Source organism: Anomaloglossus baeobatrachus, chromosome 1 (assembly GCF_048569485.1).
Source record: "Anomaloglossus baeobatrachus isolate aAnoBae1 chromosome 1, aAnoBae1.hap1, whole genome shotgun sequence".
Taxonomy (NCBI): domain Eukaryota; kingdom Metazoa; phylum Chordata; class Amphibia; order Anura; family Aromobatidae; genus Anomaloglossus; species Anomaloglossus baeobatrachus.
The window spans coordinates 589,675,360-589,692,961 of NC_134353.1; the positions used below are offsets into that span (position 1 = coordinate 589,675,360).

General features: G+C 41.0%; 1 protein-coding gene across 3 annotated transcripts in view; it reads right to left on the reverse strand.

The window, feature by feature from the left end:
- The window catches only part of ALDH1A1 (aldehyde dehydrogenase 1 family member A1), a 268,634-nt gene that overhangs the window by 115,083 nt on the left and 135,949 nt on the right, over positions 1 to 17,602 (reverse strand). For 2 of the 3 annotated variants that reach the window (XM_075317996.1, XM_075318004.1), the window contains exon 2: positions 8,700 to 8,745. In XM_075317996.1, coding sequence (XP_075174111.1) covers positions 8,700 to 8,718 — 19 coding nt within the window. In that variant the 5' untranslated portion in view covers positions 8,719 to 8,745. Of the gene's footprint in view, positions 1 to 8,699; positions 8,760 to 17,602 lie in introns of all 3 variants that reach the window. The other variant, XM_075317988.1, reaches the window with a different exon arrangement.

A 17,602-nucleotide genomic window follows, 5' to 3' on the forward strand; every position in this document is an offset into this window, starting at 1 on the left:
TGAAGGGCAGCCTCCGATGAGTACCTAGGAAATAAGAAGCAACAGAACTGAGACATTTCCCTTTTTCCCTACCTGCCATGGCTGTGGAAATATGTTGTTGGAGGCTTCTACATAGCTCTTGTGTGGTCTGCCCAATATAAATCTTTGGGCATCCACACACAAGAGTGTAGACTAGGTTTTTGGAACGACAATTAAAAAAATGCGGGCTTTTCAAAACTTGCGGAAAGACAGATAGAGAGATATTGTCTGATGAAGTCATAAAAGGGCAAAACAGAACAGGAGCCATATGGATAAGTACCTGTAATAGTAGATCCAGTGCCAATCCTCCTGGTTAGTCATTTGAAGTGGCTGGCATCAAAATGTTCCTGAAATTCTTCGCCCTCCTAGGTATAATTCTAGGTTGTGCAGAAATGAAAGGCTTCAACTGGTGATCGCTCATAAGAATGCTCCAGTTATGTTTAAGCATTTTGTGAATGTCATTTTATTGGACATTGTATGTTTTAATCAGTTTGACCATTTTCTATTTTTCTGATTGTTTGGTTAACAATAAATCTTCCCTCTTAGCTGACTTAGCCTGATTAAAAGCATCGGAGATGTTTTTTTTGTGCATAACCCCTAGCTTTAAGCCGTCGAGTGAGATCTTGAGAATGTTTCTTGAAGTCTGGCATTTCTTTGCAGTTTCTTCTAATTCTGTAAAATTGGCCCTTTGGAATTCCTTTGCGGACATGTGCAGGGTGGAAACATTGGAAATGCAGGACACTGTTAGTTGCGGTTGATTTTTGATGCAGCGTGGTACTTATCAATGTATTAGCCAAATTGATAGTTAAGTCCAAAAATTCCACAGTCCGCTCTGAAATACAGGAAGTGAGTTTGATATTCTAACAGTTGTTGTTTAAAGAAGCAATGAACCTCTAAAACTCGTTGACAGTACCTGTCCAGAACAGGATGTCGTCGATGTAGCGGAACCACTTCAGTACATGGTTTTTGAAAGGCTCAAGAGTATAAACCCAAGTTACTTCCCACCATCCCAAAAAAATATTTGCATGAGCGGGCGCACATCTGGCACCCATCGCAGTGCCATATGCCTGCCAGTAATAGGTGTAGTCAAATATTAAATAACTCTTCTCAAGAACCAACTTAAGAAGGTCCAGCAAGAAGGAATCGTGTAAACAGTCCCCTGAGGAGTGTTGGTCAAGAAAGAAAGTCACTGCCCTGAGCCCCATATCGTGTTTTATGCTTGTGTATAAGGACTCCACATCCATCGTCACCAACAGGGTATCTTTAGGAGGTGATAAAGATTCCAAAGATTGGATTAGATATGTGGAGTCCCTAACACAAGAATCAAGAGACAGTGCCAGGGGTTGGAGAAAATAATCCAAGTAAATACAGGGCCGTTCAAAAAGGCCCCCAATCCCCGACACAATGGGCCTACCTGGTGGTTCAGCAAGATCCTTATGTACTTTGGAAAGAAAATACAGTGTCGGGGTGATGGGAGACTTAGTTGTCATGAAGCTTCTTCCTTGTTTGGAGATGATGTTGTACCCAAAAGCGGTTTCCAATAATCTATCCAGCTCATTCTTGAAGGAGATCACTGGGTTGGAAGGCAATACCTGATAACATAAATGATTGTTCAATTGGCGTTTAGCTTCTTTAAGGTACATATCGATGGGCCAGAGGACAAGATTGCCCTCTTTGTCAGCTTCTTTGAACAGATCATTATTCTTCAAATTATTGAGAATCCTGTATTAACAAGCTGTTAAATTGTCCCCATAATGTAACCACGTGCCATCTATTGATTATCCATAGATGGTTGACTATACAAAAGCTGCCAAACTAAAAACAGATCTTTAACAAGTGTGAACTTGTCTAATTTATTTGTAGGGGAAAACAAGAGTCCCTTGAAAAGAAGTTCAATTTCCACAGCAGACAAAACATGAGGAGAAGTTGATAATTTGTAAATTACCTTTTGTTGTATCGCTATATAATGTCTCCTCGTTTGCCATGTGGTCCGTCGGTATGCTGGGGACCAATTGTTGTGTCTCCCCCTCCTCCTTTGTTTTGTTGCACCTATGTTTTCCTCTTCTGGTACGCCTTCTGGGTCACTCGATTCAGTTGATAAGAAAATCGCTTAATGATGATGGTAGGGGGCATAAGGGGCTTAAGAAGCCCCATGACTCTGTAGTCTCCTATTACCATGGTGGGACCACTTGTAAATTCTATCAGTATTAAAATCGCTTTTATCCCATTGTAATTTATTCTTTTTGCCCCTAATGACCTTGTTTTCAAATACATCAATAACATTTTTTAATTTCTTTTGGAAGGGCTGCACAATATTTTGCTGATCAAACTTAACTAATTTGGATTCCACAGATGTAATATCATCTTTGAGAGTAGATAGTAAATTTTGATTGTGTTCCAAAAGTAGATCAATAACAATAAAGGAACATTTGGCCAAACCTTCCTCCCATTTTCCTTTGAAGCTAGAGTCTGCCTCCCAGGCTGGAAAGATTTCGACTCTCAATCCCTTGGGTATAATCTGAAATTTCTTGTACTCATTGAGAAATCTAATGTTTCAGTAAGTTTTTGGCAACTTCCTATGTAGGCCGATGAATTCTGTAGACAATTTATTAATATCAAGATCTCCAACAACAGTATCTGGGTCAGTGGCGACCGGAATATCAGACCCAAAAATATCCCCTGTTTGATTATGCCATTCCAATACCCTGGCGTTCAAATACATGCTAATATCAGAAAAACACACAATGTGAGTGAGGGTATATATTTTTTTTCCTCACTCATTAAGACGCCGCCCAATACTGCATGTAGATGGTGAGTGTCTGTGTCTTTTTGTTGTTGTTTTTGATTGTGATCAGTGCCTCTGTGATATTACTGCGCATGCGCTGTAAAAGTAATGCTACTGCACATGCTTGAGCGTATCTAGTAATGTGCTGCAAGGCAGATAGTGTGTATTTTGAATATGTCGCCCGGTACTGCACACAGGTGGTGAGTGTTTGGGATTTGATTGTGACTAGTATTTATACATCACACAATAGAATGTGGGTCTCACTCTCTTCTTGCCCTTGAAAAAGTCACTCTCCAGGTGACGATACGCATGGGGCTGGTTCTCACCCTCCCCCCCTTACAGCTTGCTCTCAGTTGACTCTTTCAGGATTGTATACTGATTGTTGCTGCTTTATATTTAACCTTATATTTTTCTAAAGGGGTCTTTTCACCCTATTCAACAGCAAGAATATTTATTTGAGTTACATCATGTATGTTTGGTTGCTGGATAGGATTGTTATCTAAGACTGTGTATTTTTATAATGTATTTCCACAGCAACCCTTGGAGACCTTTTGGTTTCCCTTGTTTATTTTCAGCTTCAGTATATCACTGTGTATTATCGTGTATATTGCTGTCTTAGGGGCTCTTATATCAGTGCCTTCATATGATTGGCTTTGAACCATGTATCTACTAGCCTTTGTGCTTTTTAATTGTTTATAACATGTTGATGTGCCTACATTTGTTTGTGTTTAAAAAAAAAATTCAATAAAATATTTGCATTTTCTATGGTGATCCCCCTCTCTGTGGCACATTCTTTCCTCTTTGTTATATTGGGCATGTCCATTTGACATTGTATCGGGGAAGATCCCAGGTAGAGATTTTGTGCCCCCCACATGTATTGCATTCTTAACATTTCTAGGTATGTGCCGAATCTGGCAGTGAAACACATTTCTAGGTATTGTCAGTTAGTACTGCCTGCTGTAAATTTTCTAGTTATCTAGCTAAAAAAGTCTTGGCATTTATCATCGCCTACTCAAAATTATGCAGTCAACCACATTTCTAGGTATTGTTAGTTACTACTGCCTGCTGTAAATTTACTAGTGACCTAGCTAAAAAGGTCTTGGCACTTTTCAGTGTTTACTCAAAAGTACGCAGTGAACCAAATTTCGAATTATTGGTACTTTTTAGTGCCTTCACAATATTGTCAATTCAGGGAGGAAATCTTATTATTATTTATTATTATTATTTATTATTATAGTGCCATTTATTCCATGGCGCTTTACAAGTGAAAGAGGGTATACGTACAACAATCATTAATAGTACAAAACAGACTGGTATAGGAGGAGAGAGGACCCTGCCCGCGAGGGCTCACAGTCTACAGGGAATGGGTGATGGTACAATAGGTGAGGACAGAGCTGGTTGCGCAGTGGTCTACTGGACTGAGGGCTATTGTAGGTTGTAGGCTTGGTGGAAGAGGTGGGTCTTGAGGTTCCTCTTGAAGCTTTCCACGGTAGGTGAGAGTCTGATGTGCTGAGGTAGAGCATTCCAGAGTATAGGGGATGCACGGGAGAAATCTTGTACGCGATTGTGGGAAGAGGAGATAAGAGAGGAGCAGAGAAGGAGATCTTGTGAGGATCTGAGGTTGCGTGCAGGTAGGTACCGGGAGACTAGGTCACAGATGTAGGGGGGAGACAGGTTGTGCATGGCTTTGTATGTCATTGTTAATGTTTTGAACCGGAGTCGTTGGGTGATGGGAAGCCAGTGAAGGGATTGGCAGAGTGGCGAGGCTGGGGAGTAGCGAGAGGAGAGGTGGATTAGACGGGCCGCAGAGTTTAGGATAGATTGGAGGGGTGTAAGAGTGTTGGAAGGGAGGCCAGAGAGCAGGAGGTTGCAGTAGTCGAGGCGGGAGATGATGAGGGCATGCACTAATGTTTTTGCTGATTTTTGGTTAAGGAAAGCACGGATCCGGGAGATATTTTTGAGTTGTAATCGGCATGAGTTGAAGAGGGCTTGGATGTGTGGCTTGAAGGATAGAGCAGAGTCGAGGGTTACTCCAAGGCAACGAGCTTGTGAGACTGGGGAGAGTGAGCAACCAAATAAGTTAAATAAATAATTTTGTGTCTGGAGTTGCGAAACACAAAGGGTACATCAACCATGAGTGGTAAATCATGACGAGGTTGTGGTGGAAGAGTGAATAGGAGGGGCGTTTTAGGTGTACGTGTGGAAAGTTCTGTTAGTTAAAGCTTTACTGAGCAAACACCATATCATTCTATCCCAAGAAAAATGAGAACAATTTCCATTACTGGACAGCCTGCTCCACTTATAAACAGCAGGTGCTAGAGTGGTTGGCAAGCGCTGCATCAAGTGGCCTCGCCTGCTCTTACTGCACCTCAACACCATAAATAGTTCATTCCTCATAGTGTCATCCAATTATACTTATTTCTCCCCACGTCACAAATCTCCAGCCGGTAAACCAACTTTGGGGAACAACACATGGGCGAGTCTGCAGAGCTGTTTACACATTCTGAGTCTGCAGAGCTGTTTACACATTCTATCTCTTGGACATCAGAGGTCTGGTCCAAAGATTCCCAGACTCAAGAGGAGGAAAGCATCTGCACCGATGCCCAAAATCTTTGTCAGTTGGATCCTGGCCCGGACAAAGAAGGGTCTGAGCAGGATACCAACCCTCATCAACTGACATTATCCCCCAGGGGGTGGAAGGGATGATGATGAGAATCAGATACCTGAGATGCAGCAAACTATGATGTCAGGTCAGAAAAGGAGTGGAACAACTTAGAGCCTGGTGTTGGAGATCCCACTTGGTGTGAACCCAGATGCATGCAGGTGTGTAGCTCAGCAGATTAGGAGGAAGTGGGGGAGGAAGAAGCTCAGGAGATTATGTTGGCAATTCCCATACAAACACGTAGTTATGCAACCATGAGCAGCACTGTATCCTCGGCCACAACTCTGGCTGTGGCTAGCAGAGATCACGGGTCTGCAGTTTGCAGGAAGGGTTGCCTAGCCTGGGCCTTTTTTCAGACCTCAAAGGATGATCCAACTTTTGTTATATACCAACATTGTAAACAACAACTCAGTAGAGGCAAAACTTCAAATAATTTGACTACTACATGAATGAACCGGCACATGCGCAAGCAAAATGCATTACTGTCGAAATCTTACTATGCTAAAATGTGGACTACCTGGTCTAACAAACCACCAGCCACCAAATCAACATGTGTCTGCTGCTTCTTCTGCCTCCTACATCACTGTCGAAAATATTCTTACACAGATCTCCAACTGCAAAACCTACACCTGTTTACCCACTACAGTCGGGTGAGTGAGAGTCCATCAGCTGTGGTGGAAGTGACCATGCCTGTTATTTTTTACCCATGTGAGACATGGAGGCCACATCCTGTGTTGCATGGACCATATTTCCTTGCTGTGAACACATACTAGGGGGAAGTAGAGGGGTGATTAATGACACAGTTCTGCTGTCTGTCTAAAACGTTTTCAACCTCTAGACTCAAAGATGGGTTTCCAAATTGTGTTTTGCCTGTATTTCCAGGGTTCTGTCAGAAAAAGGACTTCGCTTGTCAGTCATGCATCTTTTGATTTTTAAAATTATAATGCCAGCCCACATCCTGTGAGTTGTATGGACATTACTTCCCTGGTGTGCAAACAGATTATGGGGAAGTGGGGGGAATTGATGCAACTGTGCTGCTGTCCTACTGTCTGCCTGCAATGTTTTTAAATATCAAGACTCCAAGTTGTATCTTGCCTGTAGTGCCAAGGTTCTAGGAGCAAGAGGCCTACGCCTGTCTCTCATGCATCTCTTCATTTTTAAAATGAAAATACCAACACACATCCTGTGTGTTGCATGGATCATACTTACCTGCTGTGTAAGCACACTATGTGAAAATGGGGGAAGGGCAATTGATTCCACTGTCCTGCTGTCTGCCTGAAATTTTTTTAATCTCAAGACTCCAAGATGGGTCTCCAAATTGTTTTTTGTCTGTATTGCCATGGCTTTGGGAGCAAGTGTCCTATGCCTGTCACTCATTCATTTCTTAATTTTAAAAATTTAAATGTAAGCTCATATCCTGAGTGTTGCATGAACCATAATTCCCTGCTGTGCAGACAGACTGTGGGGAAATGTGGGTAGGGGAATCGATGCCACTTTCCTGCTGTCCTGATGTCTGCCTGCAATGTTCTTAAATTTCAAGACTCCAAAATGGGTTTCCAAGTTGTATCTTGTCTGTAGTGCCAGGGTTCTCGGAAGAGGCCTATGCCTGTCACTCATTCATCTCTTGATTTTTAAAATTAAAATGCCAGCCTACATCCTGTGTGTACTTCCATGCTGTGGAAACACACTATGGGGAAATGGGGGGAGAGGGGCAATTTATGCCACAGTACTGCTGTTTGAAAGGTTTTTAGTCTCAAGACTCCAAGATGAGTCCCCAAGTTGAGTCTTGTGCCAGGGTTCTGGGAGCAAGAAGTCTACGCCTGTCACTCATGTATCTCTTTATTTTTAAAATTAAAATGCCAGCCCACATAATGTGTGTTGCATGGACCATACTTCCCTGCTGTGCAAACACATAATGGGGAAATGGGGGGGGGGGATTGATGCCATTGTCCTGCTGTCCGCCTGAAAGGTTTGTAATCTCAAGACTCAAAGATGGGTCTCCAAATTGTCTTTTGTCTGTATTGCCAGAGTTCTGGGAGCAAGAGATCTACGCCTGTCACTCATGCATCTCTTGATTTTTAAATGAAAATGCTACGCCACATCCTGTATGTACTTCCCTGCTGTGCAAACACACTATGGGGAAATGGTGAGAAGGGTGAGAGTACTAATTGATGCCAGTGTCCTGCTCTCTACCTGAATGGTTTTTAAATATCAAGACTCCAACCTTGGTCTCCAAGTTATGTCTTGTTTGTAGTGCCTGGGTTCTGGGAGCAAGAGGCATAAGCCTGTCACTCATACAGCTCTTGATTTTAAAATTTAAATGCCAGTTCACATGCTGTGTGTAAGTCAACGCAATCAGGCAGTGCTTAAATTAATATGCATTGAAGAATGCAAACACAGCTGCAAAGTAGTGGACCACAATCCAGGCCCAGTTTGATTAGTGTCTGTCTCCACTGAACCTGGAGCCAGGTAAATCTGTGTGCAATAACAGTGCAAACCTGGTGGTGGCACTACACCTGGGTGACATCTCATGTGCATGGCATGCCTCACGTGCTCAATCTGGTTGCACAGAAATTTCTAGGGCACTATTTCGGCCTCAATGCGCTGCTGCAGAAGGCATGGTCACTGTTTGTTGACTTATTAAAATTAAAAGTCAGCCCACAGCCTGTGTGTTACATGGACCATAATTCCTGCTATGCAAACACACTATGGGGAAATGGGGAGGCAATTGATGCCACTGTCCTGCTGTCTGCCTAAATGTTTTTTTTTAATAGGAAGACTCCAAGGTGTGTCAACAAGTTGTGCCTTGTCTGTACTGGCAGGGTATGGAAGTATCAGCCTTACACCTGTCTCTCCTCCACCTCTATATTTCTTATGTCAATAGTGTAGGAAACTAATAGATATGCCAAAACAGTGGTGCTGCACTATAAAATGTATTTTTGCTGTTTTGGAAGCTTTTCTAGCCCCCTAAAGATGTTTTCACTGCCTTACATTTGACCTCCCATTGAATCCAATGGGGTTCAAAAAGGTTCAAAAAGCTTAATAGCATAATTTATAATTCTATTCAATTCCTACAGCATTTTCAATTTTATAGTTATAGTTTTGCCTCTGCTGTATGTTATTTAACAGAAAACTTGTGAATGCACAAATACAGTACAGTATGTATATAATGAGCTAGAGATATAAATAAGTTATTAGTTCAGTATTAGAACTGGTGATTATAATACTACTTACCACTTTGTAAATGTAACATTTTTCTAGTTCTGCTGCCAGAGCACTTCTGTAAAAAATAAACTGTAAAATGAGAAACAGATTAATACAGTAAACAGCAAACTTTTTGCTGTAATACATTGACAATTAAATAAAAATAAATGATGTGTCTCTCAAAGTGTTAGGCAGAAAAAAAACATTTTATTATAAAGAAATAATATAATATTAAATGTTTTTCAGGCAGAATTATTGAATAATTATAATATGATAATATATGGATTTTTTGACCAATAATAGACCATTAATGTCACTACATTCTAGATACTGATTATCAACACTATACAGGATGAAATATGAATAAAAAATGAACATAAAACCTGTGTGCACGTCTTCCTTTGTATGAAGTTAACCAATCATAAGCAGGCAGCAACATATTAGGGTAACAAATAATGATGGGTGATCCCGAACTGTAAATATTGGGGATTGTACCGATCACATAGTGATCGTGTACATGATCCCGATCACAAGCTTTCCTGGGAAGCTCATGTCACAGATCGGGTCCAGATCGGGCTGTAAAAAAAAGCACATTATTAAAAAACATTATGATCATACTTGCAGGTCCTGCAATGCTTCCTGCAGACCCGCTGTCTCCCGGCCATTGCTTCCGCGTCCGATCGTTGCTGTGCCCCGGAAAGCACCACTGCCTAAAGGACCTTGCATGACGTCATAGCCATGTGACCAGTCTGGTGTGAAAGTTGTACAGCCATTGGCTTACAGACAGTCACATGACTATGACGTCATTGAAGGTTGTGGAATCAGGAAGGTGGAATCATACCCTCACTGTCAGCCTGTTTCTTGCTCTGTACAGAGTGATGTAGCAGAGCTGACAATGCTCTCTCTGCTTCTCTCTCTGTAGAGGCGCTTGTCTTTACAGGGTGATGAAGCACAGTTGACATTGCTCTCCATGTGGATTGCGTCGGACTAAGGATTTTTTTATAATAAAGTCTAAATTTTTTTTGTTCTATTTGTAATAAAAAAAGTCTATGGGCGGCTTTGCACATTGCGACATTGCAGGTGCGATGTCGGTGGGGTCAAATCGAAAGTGACGCACATCCGGCGTCGCAGTCGATATCGCAACGTGTAAAACCTTTTTGATACGATGAACGAGCGCAAAAGCGTCGTTATCGTATCATTGGTGCAGCCTCCGACATTTCCATAATGCCGGTGCAGCGACAGGTGCGATGTTGTTCCTCGCTCCTGCGGCAGCACACATCGCTGTGTGTGAAGCCGCAGGAGCGAGGAACTTCACCTTACCTGACGCCGGCTGCAATGAGGAAGGAAGGAGGTGGGCGGGATGTTTACATCCTACTCATCTCCGCCCCTCCACTTCAATTGGCCGCCTGCCGTGTGACGTCGCTGTGACGCTGCACGACCCGCCCCCTTAGGAAGGAGGCGGGTCGCCGGCCAGAGGGACGTTGCACGGCAGGTATGTGCATGTGAAACTGCCATAGCGATAATAATCTCTACGGCAGCTTTCACTAGATATTGCACGTGCGACGGGGGCGGGACTATCGCTGCAGCATTGGTAACACATTGTTACCGATGTCGCAGCGTGCAAAGCCCGCCTATGTGTTGTGTTTTTTTTTTTTACTATTTACTAGAAATTCAAGGTGGCCATGTCTAATTTGGTGTGACACCATGAATTTCGGGCTTAGTACCATCTGAGAATACAAAGTTGGTATTAACCCCTTTATTACCCAGTGTGCCACCACCTTTAGGGCCGCTGGACGAGCCGAGTAAAGCACCATTTCCAGGGGTGGCTGCGGAGAATCCCAGCCCCCAGCTGCCTGGCTTTACCTGACTGGCAATCAAAATACGGCAGAAGCCCACGCATTTTTTTTTACATTATTTTTTAAATAATTTAAAAAAAAAAATAGACTTCCCTGTATTTTGATTACCAGCCAAGGTAAAGCCAGGCAGCTGGGGGTTGTGATTCTCTGCAGACCGCAGCCACCCCTGAAAATGACGCATTGTTTCTTAGCACCATTAACAGGCATTTTACCCAGCTCGTCCAGTGGTCCTGCTGGCGGTGGCACGCTGGGTAATAAAGGGGTTAATACCAGCTTTGTATTCTCAGATGGTATTAAGCCAAAATTTCATTATGTCACGCCAAATTAGACATGGTCATCATGAATTTCTAGTAAACAGTAAAAAAAACCACAACACAGAGAAACATTTTTTTTTATTTGAAATAAAATAAAAAAAAGCTTTTAAATACTACATCTTTATTATAAAAACAATCCTTAGTCCGACATAATCCCCAGGTAGAGCATTGTCAGCTTCATCACTCTGTACAAATACAGTCTATACAAAGTGAGAAGCAGATAGAGCATTGTCAGCTTTGCTACATCACTCTGTACAGAGCAATGTAGAGAGCTACAGTGAGGGTATAATTACACTTGCATCTCGAAATGCATCACCGTGCAAAGCCTGACACTCTCAGGACAAGAGCGGTCAGCTTCATGGAAATATATGCAGCTGACCGCTCCTGTCGGGAGATTGTGCGCCGTGATGCGATGCGACACTCGCACAGTGACAATAAAGTTCAGTTGACCGGACTGGCCCTATGATGACGTCACAGTCATGTGACCAGTCTCTAACCAATGAAGTAATACAACATTCCCACCTGACTGGTCACATGGCCATGATGTCACGGAAGGTCTTTTAGCCTGGGGGCACAGCAATAATTAAGCAGAAGTGGCCGGGAGACAGAGTCTGCAGGATGCGTCTCGGCACCTGTAAGTATAATCACAATGTTTATTATTAACCATATTCTTTATTTTACAGCCCCCCCACCCCATCCCATAACTGTAAAGCCTGAGATCGGTGATCGGACGCAAGATTGTGTTATCTCGATCCTGATCTTTGCAAAATGATTGGGCGAGGCTCCCGATCCCGACCATCAGGAGATTCCCCATCACTAGTAATAAATAACACGCCCCAACATTAGCTTAGAGCAGGTATATCACTATGAGACATGTAATGATAGACAGTCTGAGCTTGTCAATGGTTTCACTACAGAACTATGAGTGGTTAAATTGTTCCAAGAGTGGAGCACTGATGAGTGTGACGACATGTCACACTAGGTACGAGGAAGTAATAAGTGAATGGCGAAAGGGAAGGGAAACCCTGTGTCTAGGGAAAGGGAAGATGGTGATCCCTGACCAAACCTACAGCTGGTCCCTGGGGTCCCTCACCACTATAGATAGGTTGTTATTATTATTATTATTATTATTATTATTATTATTATTAATAATAATAATATCATTATTTATATATTTATTTAAGTTCCTCACCTATGTGCCGAGCCGGATACCTTACCCTAGGTATCCCTAGTACTGGGCCCTAAATAGGGAATGGATGGAATGAGCTCTTTATCAACCCTACTAAACACTTTAGATGACAAAAAGGACACACATGGGGGAAATGAATAAACTACTTATCTACAAATGACACAGGTAGAAGTTTAGCAAAGTTCTCAGCAGCAATACAACAGAGCAGTACAAGCCACCTACTTGCAACCAAGGCTTGAATGAACTTAAAAATATCACCAGCACCAGTCCAAGGAAGGAAGTGATATTTAAGCACCTAGATAATGCTGACGATCAACAGCTGGGTGGCAGGCACGCTCCTGCTGTGTCCAAAAAGGGAGGGATGAATCCCGCAGGAAAACTACTGACAGCAGGAACAATTTAAAGACAGGGAGCATTCTGTACAGCCAAACTCTGTGACCTTCTATGGCCAGAAATGACATGACTGTTTGTCACCCGTGACACTACATACACCTTTTGTCTCACTGCTGCTTATGTGTGAGAGGCAATACAGAAAAGTTGGGGTTTGGCTCATTACAAATACTTCTAGTACTTCTCCTCTAACAATGCTGCCTGCTGTGAGATATAAGATAAAGAAGTATTAGTAATCAAACTCACCAAACTCACCACTACTCTGCTCCACTTTTTAATCACACACAGCTCTATAGTGAGGTCAATGAGGAGAGCAGTGCTGTGTGTCATCACATATGATGAAAGGTTCTCTTTAAACCCTTTTTTTCTATAAAATAGTTTTATGGTGTAAAAGTAGCAAAACAGAAAAATATATACTGTAAATGTTGTATGGTTGTTTTCATACTGACCTGATAAAACGGTCTTGCCACTCTTACGACTCGGTGAACGACGTTAAAAAACAAAACAATTTCTAAATTGCTGTTTCTTCTTGATTCTGCTTCACAAAAAGCAGAATAGAAAGTGATAAAAAATATTATGTGGCTCTAAATAATAAACTAACTAACTAATAAAAACTCCACCTATTCATACAAAAAACCTGCCCTCACATGACTGTCGCCAAAGATATAAAAAAAACTATAGCCTTCAAAATTTGGAGATGCAAAAACTTTTATTTTGTAAAAAAACTTTTTTTAGTGTGAAAGTGGCCAAACCTGAAAAAAAATTAAAAAAAATCTGGTATCTCTGTAATCGTACTGACCTGACGAATAAATCCGTTTAATCGCTTATACCACACAATGTATGGCGTAAAAAAAAATAAAATCAATTCTTCAATTTCTGTTTTTTGTTGATTCTACCTACCAAAGATTACAGTTTGACACAGCTGACATTTATCCTGCACTCTACACTAAACACTTACACAGGGGATTACGTGTAAATCTCTGAAAATTGTGTTTCAGGTAAAATTCCCAATGGAAAATTCATCGTAATGAAGCAGAGGAGTTACAGTGAACTTTCCTCTGGCCTTTCTTCAGGCAGTGTCCATCTTTTTGTCTTTTTAGATGTGTGCAAAAGTGCAGTCAGCAACAGTTGTGTAGGCCATTGAAAAAATGGACACCGCTGAACAGAGGCCAAACAGACCAGAATAACTCTGCTGCCTAATTAGTGAATGGATCCAACAAGGGCTTCCCCTGAATCACATATCTCAGAGACCCGAGATGTAGATGGAAACCCTAATGTAAGTGCTCAGCTAAGAGCACAAGATAAATGTGAACTCATCCAAAAAGTTCTGTATCCCAAATTGCCACCAAATAGAAATCAACTCAACCTACAAAATCACAAGTCACCACTCAGGTCCATTATTGGTTAACAGAAATATAGGGGGTTTCCATGTTACTGGTAGCCGTAAGGCTCTGGAGAAGTGCTATGGCTCCCCCCTCAAAAAAGAAATCCAGCAGAATCTGTGCTCCCAAATCCAAGTGCCCTCCTCCTGTATGAGCCCACATTGTGCCTAAACCACAATTAATGTCCACATGTTTGTCCTTATTATAGTTTTGATAGCTTGTTTAATTTATGGGGTTCTGGTTTCCAGAAGCTTGAGCTGGGTGCAATGCAAAGGCACTACAATGTACTGGGCATGACAAGGGCTTATTTACAATTTTTAATTCTGTAACATTCATTACATTTGACTCCATGCATGGCGTTACAAAGTGAGGGGATTTCTGTTGTTCTTGCACTTAGGGGCTCTGGAAATGGAGTCCACATACTATTCTAGGAAAATCTGTGCTCCAAAAGTGAAATGGTGCTCCTTCCCTCTCAAGCCCTGCAATGTAGCCAAACAGTACTGTACAGTCACATGTGGGGTATTGCCACATTCAGGAAGAATTGTGTAACATATTATGGGGCCATTTTGAGCTATTACCTAGTGAAAATTGTAAATCTGAGGTTAAAACATTTTAATGGTGAAATATAATTATTTTTTGTTCACCGCCCAATAGTATAAAATTTTTCTACACACCTGTAATGTCAATATGCTCACTACACCCCTGGATGAGTTCATTGAGGAGTGGAATTTGTAAAATGGTCACTTTTGGAGGATTTCTGCTGTTGTCTGAGCCTCAGGGGCTCTGCCAATGTGACATGGCATCTAGAAAACGAAATTCCAACTAAATCTGAACTCAAATATGGCACTCCTTTCTTTCTTCACTTTGTACTGTGCCACAACAGTAATTTTCAACCACATGTGAGGTATTGGTGTACTCAGGAAAAATTGCACAACAGATTGTATAGTCCATTATCTCTTGAAAACGAAACACTTTTGTTTTTATTTTTTCATGGCTCAACATTATAAAAATTTGTGAAGCACCTATACATTCAAGGTGTTCACCAAAAATCTAGACAAATTCCTTTTAAGGTTTAGTTTCCAAAATGGGGTCACTTTTGTGGGAGCTCCACTGTTTAGGCATGCCAGGGGCTCTCTAATCGCAACATGACATCCAATAACGATTCCAGCTTATTTTGCATTCAAAAAGTCAAATGGCGCTCCTCCCCCTCTGAGCCCTGCCGTGCACCCAAACAGTAGTTTTCCAGGACATATGGGATATTGACATGCTCAGGAGAAATTGCACAATAAATGGTATTATGCATTTTCTCTAGTTACCTTTGTGTAAATGAAAGATTTGGAGTTAAAACAACATTTATGTGGTAAAAATATTTTTGTTTCTTTTATTATTATTATTATTATTATTATTATTATTATTATTATTATTTTCATGGTTAGTCGCTATAAAATTCTGTGAAGCACCTGGGGGTTAAAGGTGCTCACCAAACATCTAGACAAATTCCTTGAGCTGTCTAGTTTCTAAATTGAGGTCATATGTTGGAGGAGTCCACTTTTTAGGCACATCAAGGACTCTCCAAACGCTACCTGGTGTTCCCTATCTACAAATATTTCAGCCAATTTTCTACTCTAAAATTTTAATTGGGCTCCTTCCCTTCAGAGCCCTGCTATGTGCCCAAACAGTAGATTTACACTACACATGGGGTATCAGTGTACTCAGGAGATATTGTACAACAATTGGTGCATTTTTTCCTGTTACCTTTGTGAAATTGCAATATTTGGGGCTAAAGTAACATTTTTGTGGGGAAAAATATAATTTTCATTTTTCCTTCCACATTTCTTTAGTTTCTGTGAAGCATCTAAAGGGTTAATAAACTTCTTGAATGTGGGTTTCAGCAGTTTGAGGGATGTAATTTTTAGAATGGTGTTATGTTGGGCATTTTATGTCACCTAGGCCTTTCAAAGCCACTTCAAATATAATCTGGTCCCTAAAAAATGGTTTTGTAAATTTTGTTGGAAAAATGAGAAATTGCTGGGAAAATTTTAATCATAATTTCCTAACAAAAAGAATGATGTCTCAAAAATTGTGCCGATGTAAAGCAGACATGTGGGAAATGTTATTTAAAAACTATTTTGTGTATGTATTCTGATGTATGGGTATAAAAATTCAAAGCTTGAAAATTGCAAAATTTTCACAATTTTCGCCAAATATCCCATATTTTCACAAATAAACACAAAATACATTGTTGTAAATTTATTAGTATGTCATGAAAAAAAAATCTCAGAATCACTGGGACATGATGAAATTATTACATCATAAAGAGACTCAGGTCAGAATTGAATAAATTGGCTTGGTCATGAAGGTGAAAACAGGCTGGGGGTGAAGGGGTTAAATATCACAAAATCTAAATAACTGTAAATTTAAAAATAACTATAAATGAATATTTATATTTTACATTTTACTCTTAATATAGAATGGTTTAGCTATTTTACATGGTGTGTTTGATGTTAGCAGTATCCCTTCGTTATTATAGATTACATAACATCCCCATAAACATCAGACTACATCGGTTAAACCTGGCATTGTTGGCAAAATGGACAGTGTAATTTGTATGGGGGGGCCTCCCAAATATCCCCCAATAGATGATTTCGGAGGTCTGATTTCTGATCAAGTGTTCCTGTGTATGGAGGCATCAAGGGAGACAGATCATCCTGCAGACAGATACAGTGAAACCTTGGATTACGAGCATAACTGGTTCCGGGAGTGTGCTCTTAAACCAATTTACTCTTATATCAAAGCGAATTTTCCCATAGGAAAAATTTGAAATGCAGACATTCGTTCCACAACCCAACAATATTTACTGTATATATACAAACTTATTACAGTAATACAAAATAATGTCCTATATTCATATAAAATTATTACAGTACACTAATACAAGATACTGTGTAGTACAGTAAAAACATATAACGCAAATTAAACTGCATGTTAGCATACAGTAGAATTGTTGGTGTGCGGGAGGTGCACTATAGAGAGTAAAAACTGATTAATAAATATGACAACCTTTATTCTACTACAATACACAAAAAAACCCACACTTAAAAATCTATTCTCCCCAAATAAGGGCAGAACTAAGCCAAATATGGGGTAGGCACAGGCAGATTACAGGACAAGCAATGTGCTATACTGGTTAGCAGAAAGTACAGTACCATAATTGATAGACATGTTACTGTATATAGTATATACTGTACTGTACAATGGTATATTGTATACAGTATACAGTACATATGTACAGAAAGTTACCTCCAGAGCTGGTCAGAGAGCAGTGAAAGGACAGAACCAGAAGTGTGCACAGTGATTATTTGCTCTTATTGCAAATCATTGCTCTTAAACCAAGTTACAAATTTTTAAAAAGCTTTGCTTGTCTTGCAAAACGCTCTCAAACCAAGTTACTCTTAATCCAAGGTTCTACCATATCTATTTTGTATGTATTGCTTAAAGGTCCAGTCACACTAAGCAACTTACCAGCGATCCCAACAACGATAGGGATCGCTGGTAAGTTGCTAGGAGGTTGCTGGTGAGCTGTCACACTGCGACGCTCCAGCGATCCCACCAGCAACCTGACCTGGCAGGGATCGCTGGAGCGTGGCTACACGAGTTGCTGGTGAGCTCACCAGCAACCAGTGACCAGCCCCCAGTCTCCTAGTTACAGCACACATCAGGTTAATTAACCCGATGTGTGCTGCAGCTAAATGTGCACAGAGCAGGGAGCAGCGCACAATGCTTAGCGCTGGCTCCTTGCTCT